Genomic DNA, 26,978 nt, shown 5'->3' with positions numbered 1-26,978 from the left:
CACGAGTGGAAACTGGAACCAAGGATTTTCAACATGTTGACAAGCAAATGGGGGAGCCCAGATATAGACCTGTTTGCCTCTCCCCAGAACTACCAATTGGACAAATTTTGCACAAGGACTCCCCACAAACAAGCCTGGAAAGTGGATGCTCTGTCCTTCAGCTGGAAAAAACGATCAGTCTATGCCTTCCCCCTCTGCTTCTGCTCTCCAAAGTACTACTAAAAATTAAACAGGACAAACCAAGGATGAGTTTGATTGCTCCAGACTGGCCATGCCAACACTGGTACCCCCTCCTGCGGCAGTGTGTCACGATCATCTCCATGGCACCTGCCTCGGACTCCTTCCCTGCTGTCTCAGCAGGAGAACCAGATTCTGCACCCTCAGCTTCCAACACTGAACCTTGCAGCCTGGCTAATTACTTAATCTCTCCATTACCATACCTCAGCAAACCTGTGATGGATATCATTTTAGAGGAAAGGAGGCCTAGTACTAGAAAATCTTATGCTGGAAAATGGAAAAGATTTTGTGCCTGGAACCAATCTCAAGGCATCAGCACAGCAGCGCCCAATTTACCACAGATTTTACAATACTTAACTGAGATGCTTCACAAGGGCCTCTTTTTCCTCCATTAAAATCCACACCTCAGCCATTTCAACTCATTATAACACAGAACCTCCCCTCTTCTCTCATCCACTGCTCAAGCAGTTCCTCAGAGGGGCCAAAAATTTGAGACCACCCAGGAGAGCTCCAACCCCAGCCTAGTACCTTAACTTTGTCTTGAAGAAACTCACTCACCTCCTTTCGAGCCAGCTGCTACTGCAGACTTAACATTTCTTTCTTTGGCTTTTAGCAATCACTTCAGCTAGAAAGATATCTGAATTACAGGTCCTTATGGTTATCTGAATTACAGGTCCTTATGGCAGTTCATCATTTTCCATGCGGACAGAGTGTCCCTCAGAACCAATCCATCCTTCATGCCCAAGGTGGTGTCCAGTGTGGCTCTTAATCAGTCCATTCATTTGCCAACCTTCTTTCCCAATCCACAGAATAAAGGGGAATGGATACTGCATTCCTTAGATGTGCACAGACAACTTGGATTCTACTTGGACAGGACTAAACCTCAAAGGAAATCTGAACAACTGCTGGAGACATTTGCTGCAGGGGCAGAGGGGAAGGCTATTTCCATTTCTAAATGGCTAAGCCATTGCATTCATTTCTGCTATAAGCACCATGGAAAACCTATCCCCTATGGGATCAGACATCACGCCACCAGGGCTGCATCTATATCTACAGCTTTTCTCAGAGGCGCCCCTACCAGGGACATCCTAGATGCTGCTACCTGGAGTTCTGTACATTCACCAAGCATTATCATTTGCCAATTTTCTCTAAATCCAGACCTGGCTTTGCCACTGCAGTCTTGCAGGGCCTTATAGTGGGCCCTAATGCTATCTAAATTCCTCCTCCCAACCATAGCTTTGGGAATCTACCCAGCTGTAATGACTGCAACAGTGAAACACGAAGAACATAGTACAGTTGTGTACACTTACCATAAATGTAGATGTTCGAGTGTATTCACTATTGCAGTCCTGGTTACCCTCCCACCAGCCCCCTAACTTATTTTGGCTATACCTCTACTTTCCTTTACTATGCTTAAAAGTCTTTTTGGTGTATTTGCTTTTTTGTTGGAGGTATATATTTGTGCTTTTATGTTTAATTGCTTCCCATTAGGGGGGCACCTGACATCTGGGGCAAGAAAAACTGATGTAATGGCGTCGGCTGCATGTTTTATACCCCTGACGACCTGACGTCATGAAAAAAGGGACAGCAACCAATACAGGACCCAAGACTTTAATCAGGCCGACTGAGGGCTATCTGCAAGCAGATAACCCAAATGTAATGACTGCAACAGTGAATACACTCTAACATCTACATTTATGGTAAGTGTACACAACTGTACTTTGTCTCATCTGTGTGAATTATTGAAGTGTGGACTGTCATACTCTTCAGTAAAAGCTCATCTTTCTGCTGTCTCAGCATGTCTGATGGTCTCCCCATTAGCTTCCAGGCTGGAAATCAAAACTTTTTTCTGAAAGGCATCCTTCATATTAGACCATCAAGGAAACCATTTCCTCTTCCTTAGGATCTTAATTTTGTCCTAGAGAAACATACAGTGGCCCCTTTTGAGTCAGCGAGTTCCTCTTCTCTATGCAGCACTGCACCTGAAAAACCTTTGTTCATATGGCCATTACGTCTGCTAGAAGGGTCTCTGAACTTCAGGCATTGAGGTCATCTTCCCCCTTCATGTTTTTCCACAAGGATAGGGTCTCTGTATGCACTAACCCATCTTTTATGCCAAAGGTGGTAAATGAGTTGTCACTCAATCAGTCCATTAATCTTGTCACATTCCCTTCTCAGTCCTCTAATGAGAGGATCCTACACACCTTAGATGTGTATAGGCAACTCAGATTTTATTTGGATAAAACCAAACCAATTAGGAAACCTGGTAGTCTGCTTGGGTGACAGAAGACAAAAAGGCGATTTCCAGTTGGATTTCCAAAATCATTTCCTTTTATGTGTCCCATGGGAAGACACTTCCTTTACCTGTTAAGCACACTCCACCAGAGCTGTGTCCTCCCTTGGTGTTTTTTTCAAGGGTCTAGACAACTGCCGTCACAAAGCACTGTAAGTTAGATGGCATTTCCAGGTTCAGAGCTGGTTTTGCAGGGATTGTAGAGAGTGCTACTGCTCCTCTGCCCAACTCTTCTGCATGAGCTTTGGTATTCTCCCTCATGTTATGAATACTGCAACATATGAACAGAGAGACATAGAATAGTTTTGTAAAATCTTACCATAACCATAGATGTTTTGTAAAATCTTACCATAACCATAGATGTTTTGTAAAATCTTACCATAACCATAGATGTTCTTTTCTATATGTTTCTGTATTCCTTCCCCCTGATGCTTACCTGTTTGCTGGTAGTGCGTTTCCTCACTTGGGACCAGGCTGGTGCTCTGTTTGCGGCATTCGGTTCTGGTCCGCTTCATACCAGACATTATTTTATGACCGACATAGGACCAGCTCTATTTGTGAAGTATCCTACAGTAGTGTTAGACTTTTATATACTGGTCTGACGTACGAGTCAGTGGTGGCGTACTCTCCCCATGTTATGAATACTACAGCATATGAAAGAGGACATCTATGGTTATGATAAGATTTTACACAACTATTCTTTCTGATAATTAAAAGTATTTTGTAGAGAAAGTTACTATGAATTCTGTCAGAGATGCTTAACTTTTTAAAATAGTTGGAGCATAATACCATTGTTCCTTTAATTATAACTGAAATTCTATTTAATATGTCTGAGCTGTTTTTGTCCTTCCTGGAAAGCAACATCCGAGGCATCTGAGGAGGACTATTTCTGATGTGCATTGTAACAAGGCAAAGGAACGCATTCCTAGGCAAACCTTATTAATGTTACACAGTACTTTGTTTTCAGTAGTATTGAAATTTTCTTATGGCTGATTTTCAGTATTTTTGGATAATGGTGCCCTGACATGATATTGCTGCATTACCAGTGTGTGTATATATGAGATATACACATACACTCATATTCTGTATATACACCCACTTTCTCTCGTGCATATATATTTTGTTAATTTTATTTTGACATTTGTTGACTGGGTTAGTCTGACTGGGCAGATGTCCTTTTTCACTGGAGAACCAAGGAGAAAAGCACCAAAAGATGCATGCATGATATAATATGGCAAACGTAAATAGTTATAACAGTGATAACAAATACTGTTACATGGCATACGTATTCACAGTAGAATTATACCCAGATATATGTAGTTTGTTCAGGATAACATGCGTGCGAGCGCACACACACGTAAGCGTGTACATGTAAATATACTCAGGAAAAATTTCGGTATGTTAAGCGACTTTTTTGTTGCTTATGTTACAAAGCTCTCATGGCCTCATCAGTGACGATAAAAAAGTCTGTTCTCATTGCTATGCAGAAAAAATTAAGATGTATGGCTTCACTTAATGGATGAAGAAATGTAACTCCCTTAAGGTAATTGTACAAAAATTTTACTGATTCCTTCATGGAGCCATGCATCAAATGTTACATTAAATGACTTCTGTTGAAATGGAGCATATATTTGAATGTGTAGAAAACTTTTATACATTTAATGACCCTTAACGTATTAATGCTGGTTAAGACCAAGTTTAAGTGGAGTCCCTTTAGTAGTAATCTATCTTTTCTCTATTTTATTTGGAATATGCTGGCAATATGATTGATGTCTCAATCTTAATTCTGTCATATTTGGCGGACTAGAACCAAAACCACAAATACTTTATACTCTGTGTAAAATGCAAAAAATTAGACAAAAGCCAGGAGTTAAATCTATTTTTGTAGTGGTTCTTTAACAGAACCCTAATAGTATTCTAAGAGATTTGTTTTACAGACCAGTGTTAGATTTATTCCACCCTTTACTAGATTTATTCAAGCTCTAATTAAAGATTTAACTGAGTTTTTACGATTGATGTCCGATATTCAGGTGGAGTGGAATTATGTGCATACTTTGGGTATTTGTACGCTAACGGTAACATACTCATGAAAGAGGTATGGAATCCAAGTTGTATAGTTTTTAGTTCAGTGACTTTCTCGTACTGTAACATTTTTAGTGAGGACTGTGTCAGTATTTTGTTTCAGAAAGCAAAGCTATTTGCAAATGTGTAGAAAAAAATGCTGCTTCTGAATTACATGGAGGCAAAAATAAATTAATAAAATCGTGCAGTTCATCCATGAGACTCAAGGGCCCTTTAATAGAGCTAGCAATAGATGTTGCTTTTGTCCCATTATATTGTAACCTTATTTTGGGTTTTATGGAATTAAAATATTTATGCCCGGACCCAAAATGTCTGTGTAGATGGAATGGGTTTGTGGAGGACATTTTTCAATGATTGTTGGAAGATTTAGAAGGGGAGTACCTGGAGGAGTTACCATTTTGTGGAAAATGTAATTGCAAATTATATTTATATGTAGTCTATTCTTAAGGGTGACCTGTTCATTGTAGATATTTGGTTGTGACGGTTACTAATAATCTAGATGTAGTTGTTGAAAGTAGCTTAAATTGAAAAACATTTTCTGAGAATTCCCTTGTAACCTGGAAAAGTTGGCATCCTAAACCCTTCATGAAGAGTATTCTTAAGTCACAGGTGTAAGGGTTAAATGTATATGTACTATGATTTGGATTCTGGCTCTTCTAAAGATCTAGTTTCTAGGTTTGTTTGTATACAGGGGTTGTAATAAGAAACGGATGCTAGATATTAAAAGAGGTAGATGTCATACCAAGAATAGAAGTGCTAGTCTTTGTCACGCACTACTAGTGTAGAAAGGCAGCCCATTGCATTTAGTTTAGTTTTATTGCTGCTTATCTGGTAAGTTATTGCCAGGTGTTGGCATATTCTTTTAAATAACAGTGTTTTAAACAATATGTTATCTGCCCTTTCTGTTATAAATTTACAATCAAAGTGGTTTGCTTATATTCCTCTGTGTAACAAGTATGTACAAGTCTGTGGTACCAAGAAGGCAACTTTGATGAAAAAGCAGGGACTTTGAAAGTTACCATAGTGTTTTAGTTAAACATGCCGTGTTTGGTGTGCACTGACAAGAGTGAAACAGATTATTTTACATTGCCACATCTAAGTATCCAAAGTATCCATCTAGTTCTTGATCTTTTTCGATTATAAATAAACTAAAACATTGCTTCAAGGATGACATTTAACTTGTCTCAAAAAGCTTGAGCATCTTTTCTCCACAGCTCTTTGTGACATTTTTACTTTTTAAAAACAAAAATGCAGTTCACTGCAATGGTTCACATAGCTGCTACAAAGTTATTTTTTTAAATCATGTCACAGCATCTATTATTTCCTCCTCCCCTTGCCTTTTGGTTAGGAACTTAGAGATAAATATAGAGCAGTACTGTATTTTTTCTTTGAGGTACAAAGCAGAAAATCCCTTTTAACCCTCTTGCAGTTGGTTTTCTCTCTCTTCAGTTGCAGCTAACTCCTAGAGTGACCCCAGAGACAGCTGCCACTGTCCTATGGAGTTCACAAGGCAAAGGGGGAAATGGAAGTAGTTGCCAGGTCTTCCATGTGACACATGCACACTAACATCTGCAAATGATTTTAGAGTCCCGGTTCTACTTACTGCTTGTCTTTTGAATGTGGGAGGAAAGAGCAGTTACTGTTAAATCTTAATTTTTTAAGAAGAAATATGTGAGACAACATGTTGACTCTGTTTCATTCTTCAGTAATGAATTTCAATCTCGAGGCTTTTTACCACATTTTGTACCAGTTGTGCAACACTGTGTAATCTCACACCCTGAAAAGGTGAATCTGATGTTGTTAATCTTCTTCCCATTCATCACTGATGGGTTCGGTTCCGAGCCCTCGGAACCGAGTCAGCCGAATACCAAGCTCGCATACACCAAAAAACTCTCAAGCTAAGCTGCTACCCACAATGCCCTTCTCACAGTTACCTCAGATCTCGTTTGCCGCACAGCCATATAGCAGCGTTTCACCGAGCTCTCCAACTGTCATGATTTTTTATAAAGTTTGCCGTTTTTCTTTTTTCAAACCTCTTTGAAACTTTTCTTCTAATCTAACTTTCTCTATCTAGGCTACCCTTTGGGTATTTCTCTTACCATCATTCTTAACACCCTCTGCTACCCTTGAGGTACTGTTTGATACCATCGTTGGTATCTTTCTTATCTGCCTTTTCCATTCTTTCTAGCAGTAATTTGTTTCCTTTTTGTTGTTTCTCTTTTGTGTGTGGATATGTCTGACAAAAAAGGGACTTCGGGTTTCAAACATTTCACTTCCTGCAATGGCAATCTCCCCAACAGCGACTTACATGATGATTATCTGTTGTTTGGGGGTTTCCCACCTCTCCGTGAAACCTCCTTGCCAGATTTGCCTAAGTTTTAGTCAGCGGACGCTAAATGAAAGGAAAAATAAACTTATCTTGAAAGGCCTATTAGCTTCACCTTTGTCAGAGGCCCTTTCTATGTCAGAGATCTCAACCCCTCCAGTGAAGGACAGAAAACGTCCACATTCCGATCCCTCTTCACCGGCAGGTGATAAGGGTAAGTCCCACAAACACAAGGCCCACAAGTCTTCTATGGAGCACAAAATCGCTTCCTCAGTTCCGAATATTCCGGTTCCGAGCTTAGCTCCAGTTGCTTTTGTGGACATTACAAAAACTTCGGCATTGGTGCCACCTTCGACATCGACGGCACCAGACTTTACTATAGTGACAACTACAGCTCCGGCCATATTGCCTACGATAGTCTCGGCACCGACTTCTCCTCTTACCACACCGACATTGGTGCCTATGATCATCTTGGAACCGATAACTTCTCCAATTGTTTCTTCTGCACAGAGTCCTTTATCAGCACCGTTAGTCCCTTTGTTGCCAAGTTAGAATCTTCGGTGCCGACAAAACTACACGGACCCAGTACTCCCCTTCATTGGACCCATTCTTAGGCCAGGCTTATAGCCCTTTTCTGGACCAGCCTGATTCTCCTTCCAGAGTATCTGTAAGGTCCACCAGGAGTCTGTCTGAATTCGATGTGGTGCACCATGCTGGACCAGCTGTTGACAGCCAGAGGGATAACAAACATTCCCAAAAACTCATCCCACTTCGGGGTTTGGGTTTAATGCTCCCAGGACTCCCACTTATTCTCCTCCCTCTGATCCATCTGTTCTGAGGCCCATAGCTCCGACGTCCCTGGGGAGAACCCTTTCCTCGGTGCTGACAGTGACTCTCTGAGGCTTTGAGGGCTTCCCTTTGAGTCTCTGTTCCTACGGAACCGTCCCTTCCTCAGTCTCATGGTTGGGGTTGGAACCCTCAGTTCTGAGTACGGTTCCAAGTTTTTTCTCTGTTCCATCCTCTGACCTGGGGGGGCAACATCCACCCCGATCTTGCTTGAAGCTCTATCTTCGGGAGCGGGCCGCGGCCCCTGGTTCTGAGATTCTTACTCTGTTCGGGCTTCCATTCCTCTTCAGGCGGACCAGCTTTCCAGGTGATAGAGAGGGTGCTTGCTTCTGGAAGCGCTCCCCCTTACGTTGAATATTCCTCCTGCTGCCTCTGAGCTACAGCTACCACGGGCCACCACCCCAGGACACAGAGAGCACAAGCCTCAGGAAACCCCTGTTCAGGGTAATTTCCCTTCCGAGTTTTCTTCGGATGTTCCCACTGAAGAACCCCCTCAGAAGAAGGTGTGTAAGAGGAAGCACCTTGATTCCCCGGAGGAGTCTTTCACAGAGGAAACGGACTACGATGATGTGGAAGGATCCCCACAGTCGCCCCCTGAATAGGTTTCCTTCTGAGACATCCTGGAAATTTTGAAACAGAGGGGGCGGCTGGAAGCCCTCCAATCCTTCCTCTGAGGAGTACATCTTCCTGCAGGCTTTCCGCTCTCGGCCTTCTACTTCTTGGGTGACCCTACCTGCTGAAGAGTTAGTCCAGCTTGTCGTGCAGCGTGTGTGGAGGAACGCTGATTCTATTGAGACCATTCCCCAGAGACCAGATAAGATTCTTTCCCGACCAGAGGAGCATCCCCACTGGTCTAGAGGCTTGCTAGTAGATGCTATGGTGGTGGCGGCGGTGGCCACAAAAAAGGATCTTGTGGAGGAAAGTCCTACTGTTCACCTGCCCAACAGAGTCCTGGGCTGTGGACAGACTAGGGAAGCCAGTTTTTGCTTCAGCAACCTTTGCAGTCAGGTCTCTGAATTTGGCACATTTTACGAGGCTCCAAAGAGATCTGATCTCCGAACTTTCTGGAGCCTTTGCAGGTCAAGTTTCTGACTGGGTACACGTCGAGGTTGCCTCTCAACTTGCCACCCTTGAGTCTATCTCCAACTCATCCATGAGGTTGCTTTCCCACGCAACCGAAGGGGCGGCTAGAGCTGCTGGTGCAGGCATAGCTGTCTGTGCTTCTGTGACCTCTCAGGCTCCTTCAAGTCCTCCTTTTTGAACACCACTATCGAACCATCCGCCTTGTTTGTTTCTAAAGTCAAGGTCACACTGGTCAGGTGCGAGCAGGATGGAAAGACCTAGTCTGCCGTTGGCCTACGTTTTTCCAAGCCTCAACGTTCCTTTTCCAGGAACTAAAGGAGTGGGAAAATATGGCACAAGAAATCTCAAGGTCCTTTTCGCAATGCACATGGTGAGGATTCCCCCAGAGGCAGAGGGGGATCTAAGGGGAAAGGGGAAGACGCCCCTTTAGGGGCAGATGGGGTCCCCGAAACCAAGACTCCAGGGATACTTTCTCCAGACAATCTTATCAACACTCCTGAAGCGTTGCCCGATTGCTTTCCTCTGGAAGCAGTCAGGGCTCATTTTTCTCTGCACTAATCTGCCTGGCACTATTACAAACGATCGGTGAGTGCAGAGAATAATCTCCAGAAGCTATTACATCCCTCTACTATCTCGTCCAAAACCTCCAAAGTACCTTCCCCAATGTTCCACCCAGTCAGAGGGAAGGAGCGACTTCAGAGATAAGAAAGCTGTGTCAAAAAAGAGTCATCCAGTCAGTCCCCCCAGACCAGTGCGGATCTGGTTTTTACTCAAGATTATTTTTGGTGCCAAAAAAGACCAGGGACTGGAGACCCATTTTGGATCTCAGCCAACTAAACAAGTCAGTGGTTCAAACCAAGTTCCGCATGGTCACTATACAATCCATTCTCTCCTTTCTACGGGAGGATGTTTGGAGTGCTCAGTAGACCTCTGGGATGCGTATTACCACATCAAAATGGACAAACGCTCTAGGAGTCTCCTTCGCTTCCAGCTGGGAGCCAATCATTACCAGTTCAGAGCCCTGCCATTCGGTCTCTCAACGGCCTCCAGAGTGTTCACGAAATGCCTAGAAGCGGTGACAGCTCATCTGAGACTTCAGGGATTCCAGGTGTTTCCATATCTAGACGATTGGGTCCTCTTCGCTCCCACTAAGCGTCTACAGATCATGGCCCTCTGCTACACCCTCTCATTGGCGGAGTCTCCTAGGCATCACAATCCATTGGGAAAAATCCAATCTCCATCCTACCAAACAATTGGAATTCATAGGAGCAGTATTTAATACTCGAACAAGCCTGGTTTCTTTTCCACCTCACAGGCTTCAGATGTTAAGATTACAGGTACAAGTGATACTCTGCCAAAGGAAAGTGTCAATGAGAGAAGTTTTACAGGCTCTGGGGTCTATGGCTGCAGCCATTCCGAGTGTTCCTCAGGCAAGATTACATACGAGACTGTTACAATGGCTCCTTTTGTCCCAGTGGTTGGCAAACCTTCATCCTCTCAACTCACAGATCCTCATCACCAGTTCCTGCAAGTAAGATCTTCTTTGGTGGATGAGGCCAGACGAAAATCTTTGGTGTTGCCCCTTCCAGATCCCTCAACCCAATGCCATGGTGACCACAGACGCTTCCATGATAGGGTGGGGAGGGCCATTTTCAGGGAAAGACAGTCCAAGGCACGTGGTCCAGCTTAGAGGCCAACTTGCATATCAATGTTGAGGGCGGTGCTGTTGGCGTTGCAGGCACTACATCCGCTCCTTCCTTCAGGAACGATTGTGATTCAGTCAGACAGTATGTCAGTAGTCTGGTACATAAACAAGGAGGGACCAAATCTTATCCCCTATGTCGAGAGGCCATGAGAATTTGGCATTGGGCGATAGCTTCCAACCGCTTTCTTATAGCAACGCATATCCTGGGGAGCTCCAACATGATTGTGGACAGGTTAAGCAGATGCATCCTCCTCCCACATGAGTGGTCTCTCAATCTGAATGTGACGGCAGAAATTTTCAGCCATTGGGGACAGCCTTGCTGCGATCTTTTTGCTTCCCCCTCAGACAACAAATGCAGCGGCTTCTTTCCCCTTTTTCCCCCAGAAGAGGAGTCACCAAGAGACGCTTTGACTCACGATTGGCCCACGGGTCTCCTCTATGCTTATCCTCCAATTCCCTTGATACCTCTATTTTTAAAGAAAGCAATTCGGTTGAGATGCAAGGTGATTCTCATTGCCCCGTTCTGGGCTCGACAAGTGTGGTTCCCCTTTCTCCGGCCTCCCCTATTACAACCTCCATGGATTTAATCTCTCACCCTCAAGGGTTGACTCCCCCAAATCTGTCCACTCTCAAGCTGACAGCTTGGTTTCCCCACTTCTGTTAGTTGCCAGGCAGGAATCAGTCTCCTCACCTGTTCACAATAGTATTCTGGCCTCCCATAAGCCATCCTCCAGAAAACTCTACAGAGATAAGTGGAAAAGGTTCGCTGTTTAGTCTAGAAAACAGGTGCTGGACCCCTTCTCAGCTCCTGCATCTGATGTTCTTCATCTCACATTGCTGCAGTCCTAACACTTGGGGTAGTCCGCTGTCCCAGTCGGCCCGAATACCAAAGTATAAGGCTGACGTCGGTCAAGGCGCATTTGTCTGACATCAGGACGTCATGGTACAAATGCGCATGACCGACGTCATATCCTCAGTCTTTTTTGCCGCATGGTCCGATGCAGAAGCAGTATTGCGAGTGCAGGTTGGCGTTCTGAAATTTTCTGAAGTCAGAGTTTCAGACCGAATCAAAGTTGGCTAAGTACCCCGTTGGGGAATATTTTGGTTTTTTCTTGCCTCAGTATTTTACCGGATGTCAGAAAAAGTGAATAACTGTATTTCTTGTGGGAAACAGATACCTCATAGGGATTACCATACCTTGTGTATACCTTGCTTAGGGCCTGAGCACGACGTTGTTGGCTGTCGCTCTTGTGCTAGATTTAACAAACGCACTATTAAGAGAAGATTAGATTGTGCCAGGTTAGTTTTTGGGAAGCGTTGTAATTACAACATGCCGTTGGATGCTCCGACGCCCGCTTCGGCTAAAAAGCGCAAGGACAAAGCAGCGAAGACTAGGGTGGAAGAACCGTCTGTCCCGGACGTCGGTTCTTTAGAGGGCTCGGTGGAGCCGGTGGTTCTACCAGAAGTTCCTTTGGATTCTCAGGGAGAGACTTTACTGTTACAAGATGTGTCCTCTCAGGAGGTAGGCCAGGCTGAAGGGGCTTCTCAGGTAGCTGTTCTCCCCTCCCTTCCTAAGGTGGTTAGGCCCTCCCCTTCTGTTTCCAAGGCTGCTTCTAGAGGCAGGCCAGGGTTAACTTCAGTGGGGGTCTCCCCTAGTTCTTCAGGGTCTCTGCCTAAGAAACATATGCTTAAAATGGCAGAAGATTTGATTACTATGATTAGAGGTTCTATGCCCCCCCCTGATAAGAGGCCTAGGGTGGAACCTGAGCTTGAGAGTTTTGAGCAGTGTTCGGAGGCTTCTGAGTCTTCGGCTGAAGACTTGCAGGAGTATCCTACTTATTCTGATTCTGATGTAGATGATTCTACTCCTTCTGCTTCTCCTCCTGAGGATTTTTCTTTTTCAGAGACTCTTCATTCCATGAGGGAGCATTTTAAATGGGAAGGCCAAGATTTCTCTGATTCCAGGAAAAGGCTTAGGGAATTTTTGTTTCTACCCCAGCATAGGCCTTTGGCTATACCTCCTGTTCTGGATGTGGTAGAGGATGTTTTTGCAGAGACTTCCCTGAACCCTGATTCTTTGCCTCCTGCCCCAGTTAAACCGGATATGTATTATAGGGTGCCTGAAGCTCATAAGTATCTTTTTAAGAGTCCTAGGGCAGACCCAGAAACTGTTTCTCAGGGCCCTAAAGGTGTTAAGGCTTCTGTTGTTAAAAATCCTGTTCCTTCTGATAAAGAGGCAAGGGCTTTGGATAGATGGGGAAAGAAGGTGTATACTTCTTCCACTTTAGCCATGAGGGCTTTGAATTGCCAGTTTCACATGTTGAAATACCAAAATTATCTCCTTTCACAATTGAAGTCTAAGGTAGATGCTCTGGCGGAAGGTATTGAGTGTAAAGAGTTGCAGGATTTAGTTCATGTTTCTGAACAGGTGGGTAAGCATTCCTTGCAATGTGGTTTTGATGCTGTACAGGCCTCTTGAGGGTGGCAGCCACTGGTTCTGTTCTTCGCAGGCACGCCTGGCTGAGGGATCAGAATTTAGCTGAACATGTAAAGACAAGGATTTTAGATGCTCCTTTACAATCTGATGTGTTATTTGGTGCACCTGTGGAAGCAGTTTTAAAGAAAATGGAGGACAAGGCTAAGTCTATGCAGACTGTTAAAGATTTTTTGCAGGTTCAGCCTCCAAAGTTTAGTAGAAATTGGCCTACTAAGGGGTGGACATATCCTTCTTATGATTCTCAGTCTAGGGGTAGATCTAGACGTGGTAGGGGCAGAGCTCAAGGTTCTTTTAGGCCTAGAACAGGGAGTTCCACCTGCCCAGTCTTCTAGTGAGGGCAGGGGTCAGTCCTTTCGTAAGCAGACCCAATGACCTGCCTTTTCAGTTGCCAGAGCCTTCTCGTCTGGCAGCACCTTTGGGAGGAAGGCTGGCACTTTTCAAAGAAAATTGGAGTGTTATTACCCAAGACAGATGGGTATTGGATATCGTTCACCACGGTTACAGGTTTTATTTCCATACCTTGCCTCCCTTCAAAGGCATGCCAGACATTCCTCCTATACAAAGAAAAGAGGCTCACAAGCAAATTTCTCTGTTACTCCAGATAGGGGCCATTCAGCCGGTTCCTGTGCCAGAAAGGGGCCTAGGATTTTATTCTCGCCTGTTCCTAGTACCAAAAGAGGGGAACACGTGGAGACCAATTTTGGATTTGTCTATCCTCAACACTTATCTGGACATTCCCAAGTTCAAAATGTTGACTTTACAACAGCTTTTACCTCTGCTGGGCAAAGATCACTGGATGGTAACTTTAGATCTCAAGGAGGCTTATCTTCATGTGCCTATCAGACTCAGTTGCAGGAAGTATCTGCGTTTCCGAGCTGGAAATTCCCATTATCAGTTCTCTGCATTGCCCTTTGGCTTATCTACTGCCCAGAGTATTCACAAAAGTTCTGGCTCCAGTCGTAGCTTTCTTCAGGCTAAAAGGAATACAAATCTATCCTTACTTGGACGACTGTCTGATTCTGGCTCAAGAAAAGGACAAGCTTCTTCAGCATCTGGAATATGTGATAGCAGTGCTAAGATGCCTGGGGTATTCTGTGAACGAAATAAAGTCCAGTCTAGTACCCTCTCAAGACATGTGCTTTCTGGGTGTGAGACTGAATACAGCAGCCCAGATGGCCTTTTAACCCCGGACAAACAAAAGAATCTTTCCCTTTACTTCCATCAACTATCTCTTCAGTCCGGGCTGACTGCAAGGACAGTCCTTCAAGCCTTAGGGTTCATGGCATCTTGTATTCTGGTGCTTCCCAATGCCAAACTGCATATGAGGAAGCTGCAATGGTATCTAAAAAATGTATGGACACAGCACTGCCAGGATTTGGACACTGTCATTCCAATAATACCTTGCATTCAAAAGGAATTTTTGTGGTGGGCTCAGGAATGTCACCTAAACAAGGGACTCTCTGTGACCCGGCCACAGGCGAGTCAGATTCTAACGACAGATGCCTCAGACATAGCTTGGGGAGCTCATCTGAATGGAAAGTGGATACAAGACAAGTGGCCTGCCAGACTATAGCATCTACATATCAACATGAAGGAGATGTTAGCAGTCCAGTTTGCATTGCTGGCTTTCAAGGAGTTACTTCTTCCAGGGCAGGTGTTGATTCTAACAGACAACACAACTGTCATGTGGTACATCAACAAGCAAGGGGGAACACATTCTTATCCTCTATGCAGGCAAGCAATGATTTTGTGGGAGACTGCGCTCAGCTTGCAGCTAAATCTTCAGGCAAGGTTTCTGCCAGGAGCACAGAACTCCTTAGCAGATGTGTTAAGCAGGCAAATCATGGATCCCCACGAGTGGAAACTGGATCTTCATGTATTTGAAAATTGACAGTGTCATGGGGAACTCCAGACATAGATCTGTTCGCTTCTCCACTAAACCACCAGCTGCCAAAGTTTTGCACGAAAGGTTTCATCACACAGCTTGGAAAGTGGATGCTCTTCGTTCAGTTGGGAAAATCTTCATGTGTATGCCTTTCCACCTCTGCCTCTCCTCCCAAAGGTACTCCTAAAGGTCAGACAAGACAAGCCAAGAATGATTTTGATAGCTCCAGATTGGCCTCGGCAACACTGGTACCCATTACTGAGGAATCTGGTAAGGAAGCCTCCATGGCCTTTACCTTTAATTCCACACCTTTGTCTCAGAGGGACGGTCATCTACTCAATGTCAAGCTTCACTCTCTTCATCTAACAGCCTGGCATATTCTGTTTTGAACCACAGCAGGTCTCAACTTCCTCAACAAGTTTTGAATGTGATTATGGAAGCCAGAAGACCTAGTACACGTAAAGTGTATGCAGAAAAATGGAAGAGATTTTTATTTTGGAGTGCAGCAAAGGATTTGGATGTTTCTGAGCCTAATTTGAGTGTGGCTCTTCAATATCTTACTGAGTTATTGGACAAAGGTTTGTCTTTCTCTTCCATTAAGATTCATGCTGCAGCAGTTTCAGCTCACTATGATTGTGACCCACCATTGTTTTCTCATCCTTTGTTCAAGCAATTTCTTAGAGGGGCAAAGAATATAAGACCCCCACGTAGCGCTCCTACTCCTGCTTCGGACCTCAATTTTGCGTTGGAGAAACTTACTCTACAACCTTTTGAACGTCTCGCTACTGCTGAATTGAAATACTTGTCATGGAAGACTGCTTTTTGTTGGCCATTACTTCTGCAAGAAGGGTTTCTGAATTGCAGGCCCTTATGGCGGTTGAGCCTTTTGATTTTCCATAAGGATAGGGTATCATTACGTACTAATCCTTCCTTTATGCCTAAGGTGGTTTCTAGTGTGGCTTTAAACCAAACTATTCATTTGCCTACTTTTTATGCAGATCCCCAAAATAAAGGGGAAAAGATTTTGCACACTTTAGATGTACACAGGCAGTTGCGTTATTATTTAAGCAGGACTAGGGATTTTAGGCAGTCTCAGCAGTTGTTTGTTTCTTTTGCTTTGAGTTCTCAGGGCAAGCCTGTGTCAAAACAAACTATATCTAAGTGGATTGGGTTTTGCATTGCATTCTGTTATTCCCATCATGGCAAGGAGATTCCAGCTGGGATTAGGCCTCATTCCACTAGGGCTACTGCCACTTCAACAGCATTTCTAAGGGGGGTGGCAACTAAGGATATTTTGGAGGCAGCTACTTGGAGTTCAGTGCATACTTTCTCCAAGCATTACCACCTTCCTCTCTATTCTAAATCCAGGGCTGGTTTTGCCACTGCTGTGTTGCAGGGCATTTTGGCAGCTCCTGCTTCATTATAGTTTAGCCATCCTCCCTTACCTCTGCTTTGGGATTCTACCCAAGTGTTAGGACTGCAGCAATGTGAGATGAAGAACATAGTACAGTTTTGTACCTACCATAAATGTAGATGTTCGAAGATCCACATTGCTGCAGTCCAATTTACCTCCCTCCTTCCCCTCTGTGTTTAGGGGTGGTTGTGTGGGTGGGGTTCTATTTTTGTAAATTTGTATATATTGTACATATATTAGGTATAGGAGTGTTTGGTGTATTTTGGTTTTGGCCTTATCTTTTTAGGGTCTTCTGACATCTGGGGCAAGAAAAGACTGAGGATATGACGTCGGTCATGCGCATTTGTACCCTGACGTCCTGATGTCAGACAAATGCGCCTTGACCGACGTCAGCCTTATACTTTGGTATTCGGGCCGACTGGGACAGCGGACTACCCCAAGTGTTAGGACTGCAGCAATGTGGATCTTCGAACATCTACATTTATGGTAGGTACAAAACTGTACTTTATACTTTATTACCTTTCTGAGTTTTTCAACAATGGAGCTTCAGCTTCCACAGAGATAAGTGGAAAAGGTTCGCTGTTTAGTCTAGAAAACAGGTGCTGGACCCCTTCTCAGCTCCTGCATCTGTTATACTTTATTACCTTTCTGAGTTTTTCAACAATGGAGCTTCAGCTTCCACTATTCGATTTCACTTGGCAGCTATCTCCAATTTTCATAACGGTCTAGAAGGCATTCCACTTATCTCCACCCGCATTTGCAAGACATTCCTCAAAGGAGTTTTCCATAGCAGATCCCCAATCAGACTGCCTGTAGAGACATGGAACCTCTCTCTTGTATTATAGTCTCTTTCTTTACCCCCTTTAGAGCCTGCTGCAAAATGTGACCTAAAATTTCTTTCATGGAAATCTCTCTCTCTGGTGGTAGTCGCATCAGCTAGACTGATTTCGGAACTTCAAGCCTTATGCATTGAGTCCGTATCTAATCTTTCCTAAAGACAGAGTATCTCTTCGTACTAACCCTTCTTTTCTCCCCAAGGTAATTTCTAATTTTTTCCGTCAACCAGTCCATTGAGCTCCCAGTGTTTTTTCCCAAATTTTTCCAATAAAGGAGAATACTGTCTGCACTTGTTGGATGTACATAGAAAATTGTGTTTTTATTTAGACAGGGCTAAATCTTTCTGCAAGTTGATTCAACTTTTTTATCTCCTTCTCTGGACCAAAAATGGGATGTGCCATATCAAAGGTCACCCTATCAAAATGGCTCGGAGATTGCATTACTTTTTCATACGTTCAAGCTAATGGACCTAAACCTGTTAATGTCAAAGCTCATTCGAGTGCCATTGCAACTTCTGTTGCCTTTCATTCTAGAGCTTCCATGGATGACATTTGTGCAGCCACCATTTGGGCTAAACCCCATACTTTCATCAAACATTACAAATTGGACGTGGTCTCCAGGGGAAGAGCGGCCTTTGGCTCAATGGTACTCAGGAATGTTCTTCCATAAGGGCCACCCAGGGTTTCAAGTAGCTTGGGATTCTGTCCCCATCAGTGATGAATGGGAAGAAGATTAACAACATCAGATAAAGAAGTTATGTCTTACCATAACGTTCCATCTGTGTTGTTGATCTTCTTCCATTCATCACAACCCACCCTCAGTCCCCCTCCAAGGCTCCTGGCGGGTCCTTGTGGTGTTTCAAGATTTTTGTGCAGAAATGGCTTCTGCCTTTTCTAGTGTGTGTGTGTGTGTGTGTGTGTGTGTGTGTGTGTGTGTGTGTGTGTGTGTGTGTGTGTGTGTGTGTATGTATGTATGTTTATATATATATATATATATATATATATATATATATATATATATATATATATATATATATATATGCTGCATGCAAACTTAATCTGAGGTAACTGGGAGAAGGACATTGTGGGTAGCAGCTGAGCTCAAGAGTTTTTTTTGGTGTACGCAAGCTTGGTATTAGGCTGACTGTGTTCTGAGGGCTCGGAATCAAACCCATCAGTGATGAATGGAAGATCAGCAACACAGATGGAACGTTATGGTAAGACATAACTTCTTTTTTCTGTCCATCCAGAAGAGCTGTTTATGTGAGAGCAGATGTATCTTCATAAAAAAATAGGACACCTACACCCCTAGCCCTTATGGTGAAAATTGCAGAAAACCCAAAGTTCATTCTTATTGTCCAGTGATGGTCCATAACTTGTTTTCAGGTCCTTCAGATGTTTGACTCTGCAAGGAAGTTTCTGGTCTACACATGGGGGGCATATGTAACAAGATGACCATCTCCACCTAAATGTGTGTTTATACCGTTTTGTCATCTAATCTTCTAGGAAGGTATCACAGGAGTTGGAAACTGTCAAGAAGCCTTCAAGCAGGCTGCCTAAATGTTCAAGTGGAAAGGGTTCTTTGTCTCTTTAAAGCAGTGTAGTCTTCCTTATCGATCTGTGTAGGGTTCCAGGTTTACACTGTATCTGGCATTTTTTTGTGTGTGTGTTAGCCTGCAGGTATTCCACCTTAAGATTAATGTGCCAACTCTGGCATATTGGATTAGCATGATCTGTTAAAATGCAAAATTCCAGGTATAAACTGATAAAATTATTTTAGAAAAGGTAACCCATCATCTGTGGCCTCCAATGAAAAATACTTTACTGACTCTAGGCTTGAACTTAATTAACATGTCAATGCCCTCCCTTCATAGTGATTAATTATGCAGACTTTTTGAATGTGCTTCCTTTTGGCAATTATCTTAGCCTGGTGAATCTGTGCACTTCAGGCTGCTGTTAACAGCACTCTTAATTTTGCTTTCCCTAAAGATTGCATCTTTTTCTGGTGGGATTGTTTTCTCTTGCATTTGGTTTCTTTGCTGTTAGCACAAGACAAATACATGGGTTCATTTTCTTTCTGGGTTTGAAAATGGAAGAGCAAGTGTACCTCTGGGCACCAGATGTTTACCATTGGTAGAATTCTTTCCTCTTCAAGCCCTGCCCACTTGATTCGTGATCTGTGAGGAATGTCACCAGAATGTAGTGGCAGTGCTTTCTGTGTGGTATTGACTGCCTGTAGTGCATGCCTTAGAGGGTACCCGTACTGTAGCTACCCCATGCTCATCTATCCTTGCTGTTTACTCGGTACTGCTGTTTGGACTTGCATTCGTGACAAAATGTCCTTTTATAAGTTCCGTATTTCCAAGCACTGGACCTAACCCCCAAGCTTCTGGCCACTCCTAAGTTTGCCTTGAATTACTTTTTTTCTGGTAGGGGAAGCATATGTTTTGCCCTTGAGTTTGTTATATTTAGGAGGCCTAGCTTGCCAGGTGACATTTAATTTAATGCAACAAACCAGCTTGACCTGTTTGATTGGGCTTAAGTCACTGTGACCACCACAGTGGAGAGAGAGAGTGCTTTGTACAGTGCCGTGTGCCAGATGAGATGGGTGAATGCATAAAACTGGATGTGAAACAGTATGCTATATTTTGGCCACCTGTGACTGCACTTTGCTTAATTCGTATTAAATAAAGGTAAAGCTCACCTTTCCTCTCGGGTATTTTATATTCTGACATCTGTCAGAAGCAAGACCATTGTTGAAGAGAGTTGATGTTGCAGTACCAAAAAGATGAATGGCAGCAAAACTGGTAAAATGCACCCTATCTGAACAACTTCCAGTTTAAGAAGCCAAAAGAGTAGCTAGACTGGAAGCAGTAATTTGTAAGATGTAGAGCTGCACTAGAGCTTGATAGTGATGATGGAGACCAGCAACCCAAACATTGTAAGCCAGTAACCATGGCATGATGATAAAGAGCTGCAAGTCGTCGGCCTTGTTTATGTGATGGGAAGTGACTTTTTTTTAGTTATGTTCACCATGGACATGATAAAAGTTTTAAGACTACAAGAAAGTGTTTAAGTATTTCTGCCCTGAACTAAATTTAATACCAGTGAACACAAATGCAAAGAAAAAAGGGCAGAAATTTCTTCAGTTTTTACTGAACTTTTTGCCTTGTACTAAGCTACTAGTGAACACAAATGTGAAGGACAAAAATTGTAGCCCCGTATGTGCTATCATAGTATTATAATTTTGACACTCTGTGACAAGAACATATCAGTGACTGTGACAGTGACTGCAGAGTGCAGGGCATATTGGGTAATGATCTGTCTAGTAAATGACAGTAAATGGCAAACCTAACACATGAAATGACCTGTGCTACAGTTCAGTACCCAAGAACACTGTACATCAGGGGACGCTGGTAGTGCCATGCAGGACATTCTGTAGGTGTGTCTTTGGCCGGCAAACTAATGATTTTAAAATGAAAGAAAAATATATGAAAAAGAGGAGAAAGTTGGTTGACGTGGGGAAATTGCAGCACAAAAATATAGTTTTTCCTGTCTTTCAAGTTTACATGGATTAAGTATCTCAAAAAGACACTGGACAGAAGTATGTTAGTTAAACAAGATGAACCACTACTGTATTTCCTGAGGTCTGTGAGTAAACCGCATAGAAAGTAAGAACTGTGCCCAGTATAGATTCTTGTAGGAGCCACTCTGGTGAAATTTAAGATAATTACTCAGAATCCCTTTTTTGGACATGATGAATTAACTTCACCCAATTGATAAAATCTAAAGCTCCATTACTTGTCAGTGGTGCTAGACTAATACAGTTAGAATATGTAAACTGGTAGGAGGTTCAGATCATGATAGCATTTATTTTGATATTTTGGCATTACCTAGGTTAAAGTGGAATCTGATTGATTAGTAAAATAACTTAAATGTAGATTGGCAAAGTACACATTTAAGAGAGACCACAAACTGAATGAGAAATGATACAGAAGGTGGATTTAAAGGTAAGCCATTGTGAGATTACCACCCAACTAAACTTTTAAAGAAAGAAAGAAAAAAAAGGTTGTATCAGAGATACAAAAATAACCAAAACAGTTCTGTAGCAAATGCCTGAGCATAGATGTGAGAGTTCCCTGATAAATTTTAAAAAATAATAAGAAAAGGTTTGCAAAGATCTTAACTCCAATACATAGATAATGGTATGACCTGTTTATACTAATAACATGAATATTAATGAAATCTTTGTAATAGCAAATAACTCTGTCTTGAATATTTTACTGAGCTGTCTACATCCTGTTATATTCACTCATTACCCATTGTATCAGTAGCATGTTCTAACATCTCAAAGTTCCAAGTCCCTAAAGCATTAGGTAAAGTTTAGTCAATGGGACCAGACAATTTATTTAGGTAAATTCATATGTATGATCTTTAACATACTGCAGTTTGGGAGTAGTAGCTAAGAACTGGAAATGATATACATTACGCCAGTGTATGAGAGAGGTAACAAAAACTAAAATCTAATTATGGACCAGTAAGTCTCACTAGTATCATATGAGGATGTTTAGTTAGAGTTGGATGGTACTTATGGGCCCTCGAGGGATCATACACTATTGGACAGGTCACAGAGGATCCTCCTTTTATAAATCCATAGAGTCATGAGTGGGTCTCTATATTCATAGAAAAAGAGAAACCATTTTTAATGATATCATTAAGGCGATTAATAGCATATTGCATGATCAGTTGTATTATCTTTGCAATGTAGACATAAACCTATACATTAGATTATAAACTGGCTAAGCAATAGAGAGTGTGTGTGTGTGTGTGTGTGTGTGTGTGAAGCCACTTGGAGGCAGGCAGACAACCAAATGCAGTATGTAAAACATGCTGGGACTCCTTGCTCTGGTGCCGAAAATATCAGCTATGCAGAATGGAAGATGGTGGCATTATTAAAAAGGGAGAAGTCATCGCATTTCACACCTATAATGCAAGTGCTACAGAAAAATGGAGAAATATGAAGCATGGTTTATTTGAAAAGACATTTTTCCTCAGAACTGTTTCATTAACTTTACCTTTTGCAGAGGGTTTTTTGGTTGAACTGAGTGGAGGTACTTTAATTTCTTCTTTGGGGGCTGTGGGTGGAATTTTGAGGACAACTGCCACATCCTGAAAGCAGTTATTTTTTGCTCACAGCACGTTGCATTAAAAGACAGCCATATGGAGTAATATGTGCTGCATAGGTATTTTAGAGGAAGGTGATGTGGACATTACAAGGACTAGTGGAAGATGCAGTGTTTGAGGTTTGAAAGCACTGTAGAAGAGCATGCAAGTATTTCATGAATTATTTAGTCTGCGATATGAAGTGTGTTAAAGCAGCTTCTGTTTTTGGGGACACTTTTAGGTCCGTTAGGTACGCCACAGCAAGACAAATGGCAGTCATCTCAAACAACTGGAGCATATTCGGGAGTTGATGGTAGCTCTCGGGATTGTAAACTGCTTGCAGAAGTAAAACTTTCTAGAATGAGTTGTGATGACTGATTTGCTAAATAAGAAACAGCTGAGTATGGTATTGTCATTACTTACTGTGACCTTAACCGAATGACTTCACTTTTAGCAGATGGTAGCAGTTATGGGGTTTGAGGTGTACTTCGCTCATGATGAGGAGTGAAGCTTTAGAAGAATTGTATAGCAGAAGCTAGCTACACCCAGAGTGAAAGAGAGCATTTGGCATCTGATGTCTGAGAAATTCTTGTCAATTGGACAGCTTTAGATTGGCTATTGCCCATAAACCTTGATAGCATCTTCACATGAATAGCACTGGTCATGTTGTTTCTAGCAGTGTACCTGTAACACTGCATGTGCAGGTAGCTGCTGTTCTAGTGCACCTCTTTTACTGCTGAGCATTTCACAGACCCATACTATGATCAGCATGGTATAACTTGTACATCTTTCTCAGTTTATAGCATTCAGTACTAAGAGCCACATTAATTTGAATGTGTAAAATGCTGTTTACTTTGCTCATTTTATTTTCTTTGATACTAATTTTTCACTAATGTCCAAGAAGTTACTGTTGAAATTGCTAGCACAGATCTGTTTCACACCTCATTATCAGAAATGCTGGCTGGCTTAACTGAGTTAGCTGCATGGACTTTGCTCTTGCACACTGCCTGTGACATTTGATGCAACTTACTAGGTTTAAATGATGTGATTTTTATTAGGTTTAAACCAGTGAAATGGTATGCAGGAAACACATTCTTTGTAGTCTGAAATCTGTTGTCATGAAACCCGTTGAGAAGCACTGATAGAGGGAGACTCTTGCAGATATAACTGTTTTATATAAAAGCAGTCATGGAAGGCATCCATGAAATACCATGTAGGATGGTCTGTATCAAAGCAATTCCAGCAAGTGGATGGCCTGAATATTTAAGTAAAGCATGAGTTACATTAGAAGAGTATTTTCCACAGCAGTAAATTAACTGTCTGAGCATAAAATGATTTGGTTATAAAGAGGAACCAAAACTGTGATACTACAGAGATTTTGAATTCATATATCCTTGAGGGTCTGTGGAATCCTATACCATACAGCCTTTATTAAGAAATGAGAGAACTGTGGAAGAAGGAAACTTCTAAGTCCTATAACAGTTCCCTGAAGGAGAATTGCTCTAGCCTTTTGTGAGCTTGACAAACAAAACTACCTGTTTATTTCCAACAGCTGTGTAGGTTTGTAGAGATATTTGTTTATCAGTTACTAGTGAGAAGACTGTCCCAAGGTTTAAAAGCAGTCTTTGCTGTCTCCGATGTTACAGAAGAGATGGTGGATAATTGCCCTCAATTTGCCAGTGCTAAATTTATAAGAGCTAGCAAGCCAGGTAGATAAAAATATGGTAGTTTCTTCCCTGTTGTCATCCAGAATAATCACAGTAATGCTGAAAGAACACTGCAGTACAAATGAAATATTTGCTAAGGATGGTCTTTTGCTTGGTTTTCTGTATTGCATATTATGGGAGCAGGCTCAACAGCACTGTGAAAAGTCAGGATCCACCCCAACATTTCTTACCCTGAAGAATATTCTGCAGCCAAGCTAGCCCTTTCTGTCACATCTGTGGCAGACTGATGCAGCTGAGAAAATGAATGAAGCATTGTTTCTACAACCGAACCATTATGTAGGAGAGTTACCAAAGATATACCCCGGACGAGGTCTTTACCATGCTAGATCAGAAGAAGATATGGGCTGCACTCAGTGGTCAAGGGTAAAACATCATACAGTCATCCTGCTACACTGGCACTGAAACAGAACAGGAAGCAGTGTTGAGACGCACATTGTCTTCAAACAGTGCCCACTTTTCAGCAGAGAATGCAATGCTTTTGTCAGTATACCAGACAGGTGTTTACCAAAGTGTGCAACTCACTGTTTTACCAGTTCGTAGCCTTGCAGTAGAGTTTAATTTTCAGCCACTGTAATAAAACTCCTATGTATGGTAGATGTTTTGTCCTGAGAAAAGGGAAAAAAAACAGTTTTAGATGCCATGTATGGGCAAAGTCAGAATGACATTTTTATCTGGTATTAGAAGGAAGTGGTTTCTGGCAGATAAGAGGAAGTCATTGTTTTTTTTATGTGCTATATGAGATGTGTGAATGCTAATATGAGATGGTAACCATGTGTTGTGATGGCATTCTTTACCAATACCTTGCCTACCTGCTTGCGTTCAATCCCAACTTTTCTAGAGTTTTGTGTTTTAATGCTGAATGCACTCTTATGCATACGTAATATGAGTTGGGAACAGTATGAGATATGATGGTATTTAAAAGTGCTTTGCCCACTTGGTTAATGTTAAATATCAGTCTCTCCTTCTCTCTCAGGAGTTGTGTTCTGACTCTGCACTGCACTCAGTTTAGTGATAGTAGCAGTATGACAGTATTGAAAATGATACAACTGAAACATGTTTTTGTTTGGGGGTGGGGGCGGGTGCAACTGCATCCACCATATGGGAGTGTAGCTGGCTTGCACCTCACACCCAGAGCATCAAAACCTAATATTGTGTGAGGAAAAAGCAGTGCATTTGTACATCTGTTTTGCAGTGCGTAACTGTGTTTGAATTTGCAGAGCTACAAGTTTGTTTTAATACCTACATATTCATGTGATATTCTAGCTAGTGGCTGAAAACTTTGTTTAAAAATATTTTAAAAAGTTACTTTCTGTTTTGTGCAAACTACTCCCTGAAGGTTGTGCTGAATTTCACTGAGCTTGATTCAAAGGCTAACAAGTGTCAACATGCATCCATTCCATGCACTGCAGAATGTTCTGTATTGTGAGGTAGCAGTAAAGTAGCCTGTTGGTTGACTTTTGAAAGGGCCATCTTCTTCTTTCGGCTTTTCCCGGTTAGGGGTCGCCACAGTGGATCAACTGTCTGCTTATGATTGGCAGTGGAGTTTTATGGTGTCGAGTTGCCAGCCCGGCGCCCAACCTTCCACAGAAGGCACATGCACACTCACGCCTAGAGCCAATATAGTGTATCCAATCCACCTACAGCATGTCTTTGGGATGTGGGAGGAAACCGGAGCACCTGCAGTGGACTTAATATTTACTTCGTTCCACTCCTTCTGTGGGATGCTTGGCTGTCAAATTTTCGAGGTTTGGAACTGCCTCCCAAAAGTAAACATTAGGTTCAGTGTTCTGTAACACTGTCAACTAGTGTGATTTCTTAGATTTCTTGCCATTGCCAAGCCTTGTTTAAGCAAGGCCAAAGACTGATGATATGCACATCTGGACTTTTTGCATCATGCATGAGTCACTGGGATTTGAATGTTACAAGGTTTAAGATTTTAGGGATAGCAGTATTAGAAAGCACAACATTGTTGTATCTCGCTGTAGCAGGAACTTTTCAAAGCAGTATAAAAAGTGCTTGAAGTTCCATCATAAAGGCTATTACCATGACAGAATTATAGAACATTAGTATTATGTTTGCATCATTTTTCCATTACAGAATTGACTTATTATATTTGTATCATTATAATCAGTAAAATCTTGTGCTGCTGATTGCTGTTTATGTGGTATTTCTTCCTTAATCATTTTCATTCAGAAATTACATTTTATCCATCAGCGCTTCATCTGGATTCATTGCTTTGTTGTCTACAGGCTCCAAATAATTGAACAGATATGCACATATCCTCATTCAGGCACATATCCTCTGGAATGATGTATACCAGTTACCCTATATATTGTTATGGTGTGGTACAGGTTGAGCAGAAAATGGAGTTTGGAAAAGAGCTCTATAAGTTATGAGGTTAAATGGATAACTGGATGAACCATTACTTCTGTACAGTATTTTGTACATTCCTTTCTTAACCAGATGTAAAAAGTAAAGTGCTCTTTGTATTTTTGACTTAACAGACTCTGCTGTTTTGTGCAAAAGCAAAAAGAAAATAAGCTGATTCTCGTCATGTATTTGTTCTGTATAATTGATGTGTAATTATTTTCCATCTTAGCTTGTTACAAAGGAAAGCAGATAGGTTTTACTGTAATCTTTCATTGCTCAGCAAGCATGGTAAGTGAAAGTTTCCTCTTTCACACCAAATCTGTGGAAAAAGAGTTAACTAACATACAAATTACCATGTTGTATTCATTCATTTTAACCCCCCCCCCAATTCATATCTCTGAGGTTACCTGCTCGTTGGATTCAAGACCACCACCAAGTTTTATCATTCATTCTGTGGAGGTAGAAGCCAGGTGTTCCTGAGCTAGGCTCATGACCTGTTAATTCCTGCCCAGAA

General features: G+C 42.3%; 1 protein-coding gene across 1 annotated transcript in view; it reads left to right on the top strand.

Annotated features, from left to right (window-relative positions):
* Positions 1-26,595, top strand: part of SSR3 (signal sequence receptor subunit 3) — a 104,339-nt gene extending 77,744 nt beyond the window's left edge. The window contains exon 5 of the mRNA XM_044070491.1: positions 26,288-26,595. Within this exon, the coding sequence (XP_043926426.1) occupies positions 26,288-26,354 (67 nt within the window). The 3' untranslated portion in view covers positions 26,355-26,595. The remainder of the gene's footprint in view (positions 1-26,287) is intronic.
* Positions 26,596-26,978: the final 383 nt, after the last annotated feature.

The sequence above is a fragment of the Protopterus annectens genome, chromosome 4.part1, assembly GCF_019279795.1.
Source record: "Protopterus annectens isolate FY-2018-M chromosome 4.part1, PAN1.0, whole genome shotgun sequence".
In the NCBI taxonomy this organism is placed as follows: Eukaryota; Metazoa; Chordata; order Ceratodontiformes; family Protopteridae; genus Protopterus; species Protopterus annectens.
The sequence above is the reverse complement of the archived record's forward strand: the minus strand, read 5'-3'. Positions and strand labels throughout refer to the sequence as shown.